Below are 14,752 nucleotides of genomic sequence, written 5' to 3'. Positions count from 1 at the left end.
TGGTCTCCCTAATCCTCTACCTGGGGGTGACCAACCATCCTGCTCCCCTACTTTGGGACTTGCAGGGGTCTGTCTCATGTTCTTTTACCTGGGAGCATCAGCAGGTTCTGGCTGTAACTCCTCTTCCATGGTACTTCCAGCAAGTGCTTGTCCCCACCAGAAGTGAGAAAACGTTTATCCAAACACCTCAACTGCAGTGTCTTCATTTTTTTGTTCCAAAACTAGGCAAGAGTTCAGGAGGCTTCCTATGTTATCTGCTTCCTTCCACCCCTCTCTTCCTGGAGAGGCAAAGTTAGTATTGCTCCCACGTTTTAGTCTTCTCTAGGACTGTGTGACTGGTTCAGACATGACTATAAGCTAGCTTGAACCAGGCCCCGTTCAAGCGTATGGAACCCAAATGTTCTTGGGGACAAAGACTGATGTAGACTCAATGAAGACTTATCTAGGTCTCCTGCTTCCAGGGTGCACTCTTGGAGGTTTCCAAGGATTCTCCATCACTGGAAACCTTGCATGGTTGAAGCTCTAGTTTGAGGAAGCTCTTCTATTTGGCTGCTTCTGCCCCCATAGCTCTCTAACATTGGCAGTTGGCAAGTCTCTCAGAGGTGATCAGGGTGAGATGCCCTGTATCTAATCCTATAGATGCTTCTCTTTGCGAGTCCATGAGCTCTTTCTCCGTCACATGCTTCCTTGGTTCCCTTGGCAGGACTTGCTCTGTGTTCCTGAGCGCAGGCTGCTGGAAGACAGCAAAAACCTTCCAGTCTTTGCCAGCATGGGCCGAACCGACCGGGTTCTGCTCTTTGATGACATCCTAGTGCTGATTCAGGTGAGTTGGCCCTGGGAGAAGGATAAAGAGCTAACATAGTCATCGTGAAGGCTCAATGCTGCTAAAAGTGACGTCACTTCAGTTCAGATACCATAGCAGAGTCTGGCTGTACTTTGAAATGCTCCAGCTCAGATCCATGCATGTTTTGATTCTCAATGGAGATCAAGAAAGCTGGTTGGGGTGGGAGAAGAACAACACTAGCATAATTTTCTTTCCTAGTACACTTGTTCCATCATAACAAACTCATGCTACTTAATGTCCATGGCTGGAAGTGTACTTGGCTCTTTTTTTCTATGAGAAAGACTTGAATTGAAGAGATTAGTCTCTAAAGCCTCAATCTGCCAATACTTACGCACGTTGTTACATGCTTGCAGGACCAAATAGACTCAGGATGGGAAGAAGGGATTCAACATAAAAGCAAAGTCTTTGGAAAATTTTAAGAAATAAAGCATGGAACAACGTTTGAGCCAGAACTACTGCACCTTTCAAATGCGTTTCCTTTCCCTGTTTCCCCTGCTGCTACCCTCTACCCCACTTCAGTGCAGGGAGCTTGGAATCGTATTGCGATGGGCCACACAGGACACATGCGTTGCTGACAGATGCTACTAGAGTTGTGTGAATAACTCTGGTTTTGGGGGTTGCTGGCAATTCTGGGGTGGGGAAAATATTGATCTGAGTGAAACATTTTATTTGAATTTTGAGCAATTTAAGGGATTTTGAATTTTTAAAATTGGAAGGAAATGTCAAAACAGTCCCTTTAAAACTGGAAAATCAAAACACTTGGTTTAGAAAGTGCCAAAAAACCCTCCATTTTTAGACTTCTTTTTTTAATCTTTTTTTGTTTTGACACAAATAACTTGGTGACACTGATGCACGTTCTCAAAGTTTTGGCATTACCAAATCTGCCTTGCTTTCTTCTCTCCCTCTCCCCCCACCCCCAAATTCAGCCAAAATATTCATTTGGCTCTACATGCGAAAATCTGTCCCCTGGATCACCAGACCAGTGCTAATATCTGGGTGTGCAGTATCTGCTCTTTTCAAATGGCTCATCTTTCTGTCTGCTTCTTTAGGGGAACAACTGCCAGAGTTTTGATCTGAAGCTGGTATGGGTCGATGGATCTGGCAGTGAAAAGCCAGAGTAAGTGAAATACTTTCGCTTTGAAAACCAGTTCAACGCCACATATTTCAAATCATTCGCTTAGAGACCAGTCTCTTTCCCCTTGCTGGCAGCTGCATGAGCAGGAATTGGCTATGGGCTACGCATGGTCCTATCTTAGACCCGCTCTCAGGAAGTTTAAACGTACACTGCTGATTTTACTGATAGTTTGAGAATCATCAATAGTAAAATGTCTTCATTACAGATTTAAGGAGTTCAATCTCGTTAGCTTCTCAAAAGACAAAACTCGGATATAGGGTGTAAGTACCATCCTGGGAAAAAAAATACCAGGCATTAAAGGGCTCTGCAGTGTAATGGAGAGAGGTATAGTAGAAACTTATGGATGGAAACTGAAGCCAGACAAATTCACATTTAAAAATAGGAACAAACTTCTAATGTGAGGGTGATTAAACCCCTGGAACACGCTACCCAGGGAAGTGATGGATTCTCCATCTTGATGACTTTGGACCAAGACTGGTGGCTTTTTTTGGAAGAGATGTTTGAGCCAAATCCAGTAGTGAGCTGGAGCCGGTTCGTACCAGTTCGCGCGAACCAGTTGTTAAATTTTGAAGCCGGTTTAGAACCAGTTGTTAAAGGGGTGGGGAAGCTCAGGCGGGACGGACAGGATGTGGCCCACGGGACCATCCTGTCCGTTGTGCCTGAACTCACGGCTGGGGAGGTTCCCATGTGCATTTTTACTCACCTGGCGGCACTCCGAGCCTTCGGTGGCACTTTGGCAATGGGTCCTTCGCTTGCTCTGGGTCTTCGGCGGCATTTCAGCGGCGAGTCCTTCAGTGCTGCTGAAGACCTGGAGCGAGTGAAGGAACTGGTTCTTGAGCTTCTGGCAGCTCATCAGTAGCCAAATCTAAGTTATTGTGCTCAATCCAGGGATAAGTGGCTGGAGTTCTCTGACCTGTGTTGTTCAGGTGGTCAGACTAGATGGTCATAACAGTCCCTTCTGGTCTTAAAAATCTTTGAATCCAAGTGGCAATTACTTGGCAGTTGGGTCAGTCTCTGGAATATGTTCATAGAGTGGAAGGCCAGAAGACCTGATCTCCTGTCTGAGCTCCTGTCTGTCATAGACCACCACACCAGTGCTTCCCAGCATTCCCACACCAAACCCAACAACCCAAGTATTGTAGGCTACAGGAGACTGGACATGTGCCACCAGCAGAGAATAGGAGGTACTGAGGTGCACCAGTGCCCAAGGCCCCCTGCAACAGCAGGGAATTGAGTGAGACGCCCAGATAATTCTGGCAAGTGACTTGCACCTAAATGCTCAGAGAGAGGCAACACTCCCCCTCCCTTCCCGGCCAAGATCACTGCCAATCTGACCTGGGGGACCATTCATTCCCACCCCATGTATGGCATTCAGTTAATCCCTGAGGATATGAGCAAGAACCAGCCAGCCAAGCACCAGAGAAAGAATGCTCCAAGAACGCCGGAGCCCTGGTCCATGCTGCCCAGTGTCCCATCTCCGGCTGTGGCCATCCCTGATCCTTCAGAGGAAGGAGATAAACCGCCCAGAATATATCGAGGGGAGGAAGAGAGGGAAATCCCTTCCTGACCCCTGCAGGTGGCTGTAGATGCCCTGAAGCATGAGGTTTTTAGGCATATAAACCAGAAGTTGAGTACAAAGTAGTCAGAAAAGGGCAGTAAAGTCTTGCTGTGGACTGCCTGTAGAGAGAGCTCTTGCCTTTCCCCACCTCCCTAATACTGCCTTTCTGCTTAGCAGGCATACGGTTCATATTGTCACACCAGAAGAAGTGTTCTTCCTCTCTATCAAAGAGCCACGGATAAAGGTGAGTTGAAGTAACAGAAGTGTTCTGTAGATTCACTGTGTGCAATACCAGGGCCGTCCTGGCTGTTGGAATAAGGAGAAGACATCAAAGCTTGAAATGCTTACCGTTGGTATAAGGGTACTCAACAGAACAGTGCACACGCCTTCTCTGACTTGGCTGTTTTCCCGAACAATATATGTTGTCAGAAGTTGTAGCAGCTGCCTGTTCTCTTGAACAACATCCAACTGATCTGAATCTTTAGGTGGTGACATGGTCATCCGGGTTAACCAGGCCTGTAGGCATACAGGCTCAAAACAGGCCAACTGGGCCAAGGAGCCACATAGTTACAACAGACTGGGGTTAGGGCTCTTCTCAGTCAACTGGAAGAGTTTGGTGAAGAATTTCAGAACACTGTTACAGAATTTAGCAGAGAGATTTCATGGCTGTTGCCTTCATGATCTAGACCAGTTCTCTACTCTCTGAGAAGAATTCCTCCATGGCTTTCTGGGCCTGGCTGCTCTCCAGCTGCTTCTCCAGATGCTGCAAACAGTCCTCCAAAATAGACTCATCTAGGCCACTATTGGGGTCGGAGTGATTAGCCAGTATGTTATAATATTCTTTGATCAATGTCTCATAGACATGAGTCATAATTCATCAGACTCCGCAGGGTCCAGGATCTTTTCTAGGGAGTTGCTGCTGATCTCTGCCACGCTCTCCATACTGGTCTCCAACAGAAGGGGCAACAGTGTATAAATAAGTGCAGTTTTTAGCTTTTGTTCGTAAGCTGATTCTTGAGATGTCCAGTCCTTGCTCATGTCCTGATTAGAAGTATAAGGTGGCCACGTATCTTCCTAAATCCAGATTGGGATGCTCCAGTGTGGTTATTGGATGTTCTACCTTCAGCTTGAAAACTGAGCTCCCAGATGAGTAACTGGCAGGAATTTCCTAGTGTGGGAGCAGTGATCTAACATGATTACATGGCGGTGGGTAGACAAATGAGTAATATTGGACCTGGCTGGTGGCCGCCTGCCTGGTTCCCTGGAACGTAGCTTGTCAGGAGCCAGTTGTTCTTTAATTCTCCCGTTCCCACCTCCAACCTGAATCCTCTGGTCTCTTTGTTCCCCCAGGCAGTCTGGCAGTGGAAGCTGAATCAAGCTGTGCGCCAGGCGCTGAATGGGAAAAGGGATTTCCCCTTGTGGGGCGAGGCCGGGGAGGGAAGCAAGCCTCCCGTCCATCGCTTCTTCACGTATGCGTTCCGAGCAGAGGGCAGATTCAAGAATGCCGCGTATGAAGGTGAATGGTCCTGGGGGAAACCACATGGCAAGTAAGGACCTCTGCTTATGTTTCCAATTCTGTGTGTAAACTTTGAGGCCACCTATCGCTCTCATGGAGTGAGTCTGGCTGGGACCAGGCCGGCAATATGTCCGCTTCCCTCCATCTGGCTTTGCCAGAGTCTGTCCTGCCGTGTGACCCTTTTTGGGCCTCTTCACTAGGTACTACTAGTAGTACTGGCTTGTGCTGTAAACTGCCGGGTACTGAGCTAGGGACATGGCTCAGGGCTGTTGAAAGTGTCACATGGAGTCATACTTGAACATGGTCATGGTTCTAAAGACACATGTCTGACAGAGCCTTGAGAGCTCACCAGACCCAAACTCTACCAGCAAACAAGTCATCTGGGTAACAAGAAAATGTTCTACATGCTGGCCAGACCTGGCCCACCCTGGCCGCGTGGGTGAGTAGAATCGACCACGGCTAGTAATGTTCTCTCCGCTTTCAAGCCCTTTTTTGTTACGAGCCCCAAACACTGCCACGGTTTTGTGTCTGCACATAGGAGGGACGTAGGTGCCGACTCCGTGGGTGATCCGGGGCTGGAGCACCCATGGGGAAAAATTGCTGGGTGCTCTGCACCCACCAGCAGCTCCCCCCCCCACCCGCCCCGCCCCAGCTCATCTTTGTCTCTGCTCTGCCTCCTTCCCTGAGCGCGCCGCTGGATCCTGCCTCTTCCCCCGCCCCCTTCCAGCCTGGGGTGGCAAGCCTGGGAGGGAGGGGGAAGGAGGGGGAACACATTGAGCTTGGGGAAGGAGGCAGGGCTGGGGCAGGGATTTGGGGAGGGATCCAACGGGGCAGGGAGTGGTGGAATTGGGGCGGGGGGGCACGAGCACCCACCAGCACCAACAAAAGTTGGCGCCTGTGAGGAGGGATGACCCTTCTAGCAATTCATAGAGTCCCAGGCAAGAAGGGACCATTGTCTGACTGCATGATGACATAAGCCGTGAAACTTGCACCAGAAAACGGGGACTGTATTGCCAATGATCATAGAATGGGGTGAACTAAGTGAGGTGCTGGGAGATTCTTTGTTAAAATGGCCACCTGGATATTACTGAATCATCCCTGCTGGAGAACTTATCCCTGGGTTCATGAGTCACCTTTGGAAGAGCACCAAATGGGAGATTTGTGTTAATTGCACCCACAGCTCCTAAATGAGATCAGACCCCAGTGTACTACTTACCCATGGTAAAACACTGTTCCCTTCCTCCCACCCTGTGTCTCATCTGGCTAGACGGAAAGCACTGTGGGAAAGGAAGTATTACCCTGGTGTTACCCAGGAGTCACTTTGGCATGGACACTGAGGGTATGTTTACATTGCAATTTGAAAACCTGTGGCTGGCGCATGCCAGCTGACTCAGGCAAAGGGGCTATTTAATTGCAGTGTAAGCATCTGGGCTCGGGATGGAGTCCAGGCTCTAGGACCTTCCCACCTAGCAAGGGGCTGGAACCCAGAATCCCTGTCTGTCTCCATCTGTTATTGCTTGTCTTTATACTTGGATTGCCAGCTTTTTGGGGCAGGGGCTATCTTTGTTCTGTGTTTGTACAGCATCCAACACACTGGGGTCCTGGTTCATGACTGGGACCCTAAGAGCTGTACAGCCTCAAAGCACTTTACAAAGGAGGTCGGTACCATTACCCCCATTTTACAGATGGGGAAACTGAGGCACATGGCAGTGAAGTGACTTGCCCAAGGTCAATCTACAGGCCAGTAGCAGAGCAGGAATAGAACACAGCTCTCCTGAGTACTACTTTGGGCAGTTAATTTATAGGGAAGAAAAATCTTAAAGGGCTTTGGGTATGCTTTGTGGGTCTGTTGGGGTTGGATATATTCACCAGACACCCAAGTCTTGTGAACCACTTGTAAGGGAAATGTTCCCTCCTGGGAGTCATGGAGTGAATCTGGTTTCATGGCCAGAAGCTGGTTGGAGCTGGTTGAAACACTTCTTTTTACTTGTCCAAATTTTGATACAAAAGATTTTTCAAAAAACTTTTTTTCAATATTTTGCAATGTTGGGTGGTTTTTTTGATCAAATTCGAGTGGACAAGTTTTTCTGAAAAAAAAAATCTATCTTTATAAATACGTTGCCAAAACCTTTCTTTTCTACCCAGTGCTAGTTATACCTTGGGAACAAAAAGTTGAAATAACAGTATACCTGCTTTGTCACAACTGCCTCATTCTGAGGGTCAGATTTGCACCAGTCAGAAGACACAATTGCTTAATTTTATTTGACCATCTCCATGATCTGTGTCTCTCTGCTTGGAATAGAACTATAAGAATTGCCAAAAGAGAATGAACCAATGCTTCAATTAATGTAAATCTCTCATTAATTCTCTAACTCTGCTCCAGAGTGCACAAACTTGGCGTATGTATTCACTGCGCAAAAAGAAGCGTGCTCTTAACTTGGGTGAAAATAGTGAAGACACGGCAACTCTGCTTTTAACTTGGGTTAGCAGCTCAAGTTAGTCTGTAGGGCAACCAGGGTTGACCTCCACTGCTAATCAGAGTTAAGAACATGCTTTTTGTGTGTGTGTGCCTGCGCTTGCGCGTGTGTGTGCAGTGAAGACGTATCTGGTATTGTTATCCGTGCTCATGAGCACAATCAATCACCTCTGGAGTCTAGAACAATCCCTCCATGAAATTATACTATGGAGCAGGGATGAAGCACTTCCCGACCTTAGTCGAGGAGTGGACTCTGCCTAGAAGCATGGGTATTAAAAGGTCTTAATGCTCTAGCATACTTAGAGAAACTGCAACTGTTCTTGATCCGCTTCTTATAATGATACTTGCTTTGAATTGCAGGGGGACGCTGAAGTGGCCTGATGGCCGGAACCATGTTGGGGATTTCAAAGAGGGCCTGGAACATGGGTAAGCCTTTATAAATCTGGCTTCCCTTGCTTATAAACACAAGTAAAGGGGGGGCTGGCTGTTAAAGGAAAGTGGAACCCTAAAGCATGAGTTTTCTTGCCCAGTCTCTCTAGAGCAACATGGAGTTAGGACCACAGGGCAAAGTGGAACAATTTTCATGCCTTGAATCCAAATCTCTGTGCAGGTGTGTTACTCCCTAGTAATGTAGCTAGTAATGGCTGAACTGCATGATACAAGAGGAGCTGCTAGTCCTGGCAGAATGCAGGGCAGCAGTCTTTGGATTTCTGAATATTGCCAAGTTGTCTCATCTGTTCTAGTGCATCAGATGGTTGGTACGCAAGAGGATAAGAGTCTGCTACAGCTGCTAGCTAATGGGAGCTACTGCTTGAGCTCAAGCAGTAGTGATTCATGCTTAGCGCAGACAGTCCTGGGTTGAATCCCCAGCTGTTAGAGCACCCACATGGAGTGTGTTGCCTCATAGACAGGATGACACGTGTTATAGCTTAAATAGTTACAGCTGGGGGTGGGCGTCAATCACTTTCCTCTCACACCTATGAAGTGGAGTAAGGGGAGAAGATCTGGGCCAAGTTGATTAGTGGCATTAGTCACTATGAAACCTAGAGAGATAGATTTGACCCTGCGTGTTTGGATCAGCAGTGGGCAAACTTTTTGGCCCAAGGGCCACATCTGGGTGGGGAAATTGCATGTAGGGTCATGAATGTAGGGGTGGAGCAAGGGGTTGGGGTGCAAGAGGGGGCTCAGGGCAGGGGGTTGGGGTGCAGCAGGGGGCTCAAGGCAGTGGGTTAGGGAGCTCAGGGCAGGTGGTTGGGGTGTGGCATGCAGGAGGGGTGCAGGATGCAGGAGGCGTTCAGGGTGCGGGCTCCATCCTGGCGCCGCTTACCTCGAGCAGCTCTATGGGGGTGGTGGGGCTAAGGCAGGCTCCCTGTTTGCCCTGGCCCTGCGCCACTCCCGGAAGTGGCCAGCATGTCCATCAGTGTCTCCTGGGGGTGGGGTGGGGCTGGTGGCTCCGCTGTGCACTGCCCTCGAGTGTGAGTACCACCCCCAAAGCTCCCATTGGCCATGGTTCCCCATTCCTGGTCAATGGGAGCTGTAGGGGGCAGTGCCTGCAGGTGAGGGCAGCAGATGGAGCCCTCTGTCCCCTCCCCCAGGGGCCGCGGGGATGTGGTGCCGGCCACTTCTGGGAGTAGCGTGGGGCCAGGGCAGGCAGGGAGCCTGCCTTAGCCCTGCTGCGCCATGGAGCTGGCAGTCCCGCGGGCCGGATTGATAGCGGATCCAGATCCAGCCCACGGGCTGTAGTTTGCCCTCCCCTGGTGTAGATGGTTTCGGAGTGACACCTGTTTAAATCTCTTCTGCTGTAACTGCTCTGCCCCCTCTCGCCCTGCCCTTATGCTGAAGTCTCCTATCTGCACTCTAGGTTTGGAATCTGCCTTATCCCGTTCGTCTCCGAAGACAGGTACGACTGCTACAAATGCCACTGGTGTGAAGGCAAAATGCAAGGCTATGGAATCTGTGAGTAAGTAATGCTCCGAGCATGGCCTCTGGGGAGTGCAAATTCCTAGTTGCTTGGCAAGTGGCTGCTCACCTCTGGGGCACGGAAGAGCGAACCGCAGGGCAGGCCACAGAAGAAATCGACTGTTCCTGCTGCCCCTAAGCCTGGCTCCGTGCTGCCTTGTTTTGCAGCGGCATGGGGTTGGAGGGGCAGGGTGGAGTGGCTGGCTGATTCCCAGGCCTAAAATCTCCTGTGTCTAAGAGTGTCGCAGGGCCCTGGTCTGGTTTCCCGGCCTGTGGGCCTTAATATAGGTAGTGGTAGCCACGGGATACAGCAGCCTCTCTGCACCATGGTAGGACTAGCATTTTGGGGTCTGTCAGATACTTTCTAGAACAATCTTGGTGTCTTGTCCTCTGTTTAGCCTGTGCCGTGCTGCCTGACCTAGGCTGTGTGTGCATCACTGAGATCTTAATGATGCACACAGTTTTCTCCTGTCTTTTTTTGTCTGGTGTGCTGTGTGGGCTAAATGTGCACCTGCACCTTCGGAGGGCAGGGCTGTAATTGTTCTCCTAGACCGCTAAAGCAAACAGGGCGGTTGGCATAGCAGTGTGCTCTTGGATCTGGTTACCGGGAGGACTCCTGGACCTGGAGTCAGGTCAAGTTAAACACTGGAATAGAGGGTAACATAATTTCTGACTGGGTTTCTAATAACTATTTCCCATTGAGAGGCATTAGGTTCATGCCGCCTTTTCCTGTTCCACTACGTGGTTTGCTGTCCCTAAATTATTGGAAAGCTAGGTGAAATCCAGGCCGAAAAGAGCAATGTAAGGGAAACACCATATTCTGCATCATAACGCCCAGTCATCCTTGTTCAGCAAACACAGGACTCCAAAACAGAAGCCTTCTCAGAGGGTTATGTACAAACACACCCAGTTCACTTCCACCCCAGGTTGACTGAAGGGCATGGGGGCCATCCTCTCTTGTTTGTACAGCACCTCGCACAGTGGAACCCTGATCCTTGCTGTGGACCTGTTGGTGCTTCTGTAATACAAACTTCGCTATGCATCCGATGAAGTGAGCTGTAGCGCACGAAAGCTTATGCTCTAATAAATTTGTTAGTCTCTAAGGTGCCACAAGTACTCCTTTTCTTTTTGCAAATCCTGATATAGTGAACTTTATAAATACCCACCAATGGCTCTGCCTTCTCAGCTCTAGCCAACCTTGCTCTGACCCTCTCAAATTGGTGGCAGTCAAGAATACAACTTAGGTCTCTGAAGTGGGAGTCAGGCCTACCGTGTGACTCTGCTGTGTTTCTTCTGATGACTTCTAGTTATGCAGGCTGAATTGGGTATCAAATCTTGCTTTAGAATGCAAGATGTTTCCAGGAGTCAGCAAGGAGCTTCTCCATGTGGAACGCTGCTCAGTTGGCCAAATGCATTCTGGGTTTGCCAGCATCTGAAGCAGCACGTACATGCCCCTTCTGGGGAAAGGGTAGTTGATGGAGTGAGTGAATGTGGCAAATACTAAGGTAGGATCTTTTAATGCTGGCTTTTAATGTCTAGGTTCATAATGTTCTGCAGAATATACCTGCATTATGGACTGAACTGAGGCATACAGGAATAGCTCTTTAGCTACGTTCAAAGGTTAATAGTTTTAGATTACAAATAGGCCATATAAGGGGAACTCAGCTATACCACTTGCGTCGTGTCTCGTGTTCAGAGCATAACATCATCTAACCTTCACAATAGCCCTGTAACTCTCCGCATTGCTTCCTTTCTAGAGGCAGAAGGAGATGCATTGGCATGTATAAGAATTAGGACTGGGGGCTGGCTTATTCCCAGGCCTGTGCTCCCTGAAGCCTGGGTGGCTAGTGGGTTTAGACACAAAACAAAACGTAAGAGGCTCTATATTAGTTCCAATCCAGCTGTGGACAGGAGTGACCCAGTAGTTACTATCTGCCTAGTTGGCTGAGAGTTTGAGTGAAACAAGGTGGGTTTCAATCCCAGTTCCTAGTGAACAGGTGTTGGTAGTACACGCTCTGGTACTTTTGTCGGCAGCCTCCATTGAGAGGTTAAGGACTGAACTACCACCGGGCTTAGAGGAGCATCCAAGTTCAATGCTTAGATTTGGAGTTCCTGTTCTCTAGGCCCATCTACTATTGTCCCTGTAAGTGGTGTCTCATAGGGCAGGCTTGACACATGCTGTTAGGGAAGCTTGCACCATGGTTACTCTGCTGCCAGGAAACTGAAGTCCTCTAGCACTAAGCAAGGGCAACAGCAAGAGAAATAGGTAGTGCCTGCTGGTCTTAAAGATGATGCTGTCCATTCTCTCTCTCTCTAGGTATGGAAATGAGATGGTTTACAAAGGATACTTTAACAATAATCTGCGTCAAGGATTTGGCATCCTGGAAAACCCTTCAGCAGAGCAGCCGTTTAAGTACACAGGGCAATGGGATAATGACAAGAAGAATGGATACGGAGTCTGGGATGACAAGGACAGGTAATGCTATGGAAGGGAGCTCAGCAAATGTTCACAACACCTGTTTTCAGCATTCCTTGTTCTGAAGCGTATTCGACTTGAACTTGAGACAGGCAAAGTTTTATGCAAAGTTTGAGCTGTGCTGAGGGTAGGAAATTCTGTTTCACAAAGGATGTTAAAATTGGGTTTCATTCTAATTGGGAACAAATCCCAACACTTTAAAATTCTCCACACAAGAAACATTTTAGAAAACCCTAATTTTGGATCGATTGAGACGCTTCATTTTGATTTCAATCTTATTTCTGTTTTGAAAACTAAAGTTTTCCAAACCAATTTTTTTAAAGCAAAAAATTGAAACCCTTCATTTGAAAATCCTGAAGCAGGACATGGAGATGGTTGGAACTCTTTCTAGTTGTGTCAATTTTCATTTTGGAGAACAAGTTTGTAAGGTGACTAGATTTTGATGGAACTGCACTTCCAACAGATAAAGGCTTCCATCAAAGTTCAGCCTCTAGCGGGAACACCTGAGATGACCTGATATTGATGTGGGTATGATTGCCTTGGAACAATGTAATGATGCCAGAATATCAAGTTTAGAACCATGAGTGCCCCTTGCAGCAAAATCTCTGTTGCAGTGCATTGCAATAGCAGTGTATTGCAATAGCAGTGTCTGAGTTGCAATGACTTCAGGACCAGCTAATGTTCTGCAAGTTGTGTGCAGGATGGCTGTAGAAAGAGTGGGATGAGTGGGGGCCCCTTGCGTGCATCGCTCTTCCGGCAAATGGAAATGTATATCTGCGTTTGTGGTTGGGTGGCTGTTAAGTACATTACTGATGTAGGGTCAAAGAACATTGAAAAATAGCATTGTTAAATCAACAGTACGTGGACTGAATTTCAAACTTTGGTCAACAAAAGATCTCCCTGGCTTTCCAAAGGCTTCCTGCACAATCAACTGACAGGCTGACAAGGGTTTGTATAGGAAATCTTTAGCATGTTGCCAAGATGGGAGGACTTGCCATGTGTGTGGACAGCTCTAGCTTGCTGGACTATGTCCCGTCCCTCAGTCAACCATGGGCTCCAGCTGCAAAGGGGACACTCGGATCTAGTCTCTGGGGGAGGTGTTCAGAGGGGTTTGATTATGCTACGATTATGGTCCAATCTACCCTTCCTCCAGGTTAAGGTTGGTCCCTGCTGCCTTCCTACCAAGGCATAAGACTTAGAGCTGCCTCATTCAGAGCAGATCATCCTCTCTGAGTACCAGAGCTCTCTGGAGGATTCTACCTTTTCTCTGGGCTGGGTGCAGTTAACTGGGAGGAGATCTCAAAATAATCACCAATGCCTTTGATCCATAGATAACCATTCCTTTTGCCACAGTCTGCACTGAACCATGTGACAGCTTGGGAGAAGCCTGGAAGACCACCAACCCCATTGGCTGCACCACAGGAAGTGTATGCCCTAGTGGATGCTCAGGCCTTATCTAAGCTAGAATTTTAGCCCTGCTTTTCTGCTGTCAAGTAGAGGCTTGAAACGGGGGGCAAAACACCAGCAGAGTAAATAATGGCTTCCATTGTATATACTGTAGGGAGGAGGCTTTCACCCATGCAGCTACACTAACATCAAAAGGGGGAAGAAAAAAAAAAAGTCTGACATCCATGGCTATACGAGATGCAGAGACCTGACTGGTGGCACCACTCCAGATAGCGGGTCACCAGAACCATCCAGCCTGCCTTTCTCAACTTACTAAATCTGTCTCTAGTTCACATACTTAAAGACCTGCCCAAAGTGGATGTTCAAACAATCCCTGACGTCTTTCAGAAGCAGTCCAGAGTATAAGGATCAAACTCACACCAGGTGTAAGCAAGCATCTTCTTTCACCTGGTGTGAAGCTGGCTCATTGTCTTAGTTCTCAGTGGTCTTGTGCAAAGTTCTCCAGTGGTGGTGTATGAAGGCCTCTTATCTTGTGTTCCAGAGGGGAGAGGTACATTGGGATATGGCAAGATGACCACAGGCATGGACAAGGCATTGTGGTGACCCAGTCAGGCGTGTGCTACCAAAGAACATTTCATGCGGATAAAATGGTGGTGAGTAAATAACTTTCCTGTGGATACTTTAGTCAATAGACCACAGAATCCCTTATCTAGGGGAGGAGGAAAAGATGAGAACTCTCTTATTAAAATAAGAATCTTTCAGGTGTGTGGGAGGCAGTATTACTTAAGCACTGCTTTCTTACCACAAAATCATCACTTAACTTGAGGGGAAGCCGAGAACACTTCATGTGATGGGACTATCCCATAACCACCTGCAGCCCCAGGCTCTGCATTTTTCACCACCTCCCTAAGGTGCACTCACATCTGAACTGGTACATATGGGGTATAACTACCTGCTGGTGATACTAGAACAAGAGGACGCTACATGAAATTGAAAGGAAACATTCATATCTGTATTACGGCAATCCCTAGGAGACCCAACCATGAAAGGGGCCCCATTATTCTAAGTGCTGTACAGGCTTGTAACAAATTAACCTGTAAACTCTTCAGGGTGTAGGCAAAGTAACAATTAACATGTAGAAGTTGTTGCCACAAGGTTGTCCATGGGGGCCAAGCATTTAGTAATATTAAAAGGATTATCCACTTGTATGGATAATGAGAACCCAATTTCACTAGCAAATGACTAGAGATGGACAGAAAACAGAAATCTCTTAACACATAGCAATTTAATCCCGAATCAGGACAAAGTCAAAAACCCAATGCTTTTTCCTGAGAACTGAAAGGGAATTGGTTCCTGGCTGCTGACCTAGAAGACACTAGAA

General features: G+C 47.9%; 1 protein-coding gene across 9 annotated transcripts in view; it reads left to right on the top strand.

Annotated features, from left to right (window-relative positions):
- Positions 1-14,752, top strand: part of ALS2CL (ALS2 C-terminal like) — an 82,291-nt gene that overhangs the window by 51,131 nt on the left and 16,408 nt on the right. For 8 of the 9 annotated variants that reach the window (XM_038390545.2, XM_038390542.2, XM_038390544.2 and 5 more), the window contains 8 exons: positions 704-823; positions 1,894-1,961; positions 3,712-3,781; positions 4,888-5,084; positions 7,890-7,955; positions 9,391-9,489; positions 11,806-11,964; positions 13,913-14,024. In XM_038390545.2, the coding sequence (XP_038246473.1) occupies positions 704-823; positions 1,894-1,961; positions 3,712-3,781; positions 4,888-5,084; positions 7,890-7,955; positions 9,391-9,489; positions 11,806-11,964; positions 13,913-14,024 (891 nt within the window). The remainder of the gene's footprint in view (positions 1-703; positions 824-1,893; positions 1,962-3,711; positions 3,782-4,887; positions 5,085-7,889; positions 7,956-9,390; positions 9,490-11,805; positions 11,965-13,912; positions 14,025-14,752) is intronic. The other variant, XM_038390537.2, reaches the window with a different exon arrangement.

Source organism: Dermochelys coriacea, chromosome 2 (genome assembly GCF_009764565.3).
Source record: "Dermochelys coriacea isolate rDerCor1 chromosome 2, rDerCor1.pri.v4, whole genome shotgun sequence".
Taxonomy (NCBI): Eukaryota; Metazoa; Chordata; order Testudines; family Dermochelyidae; genus Dermochelys; species Dermochelys coriacea.
Note: the sequence above shows the minus strand (reverse complement) of the source record. Positions and strands in the feature narration are given on the sequence as shown.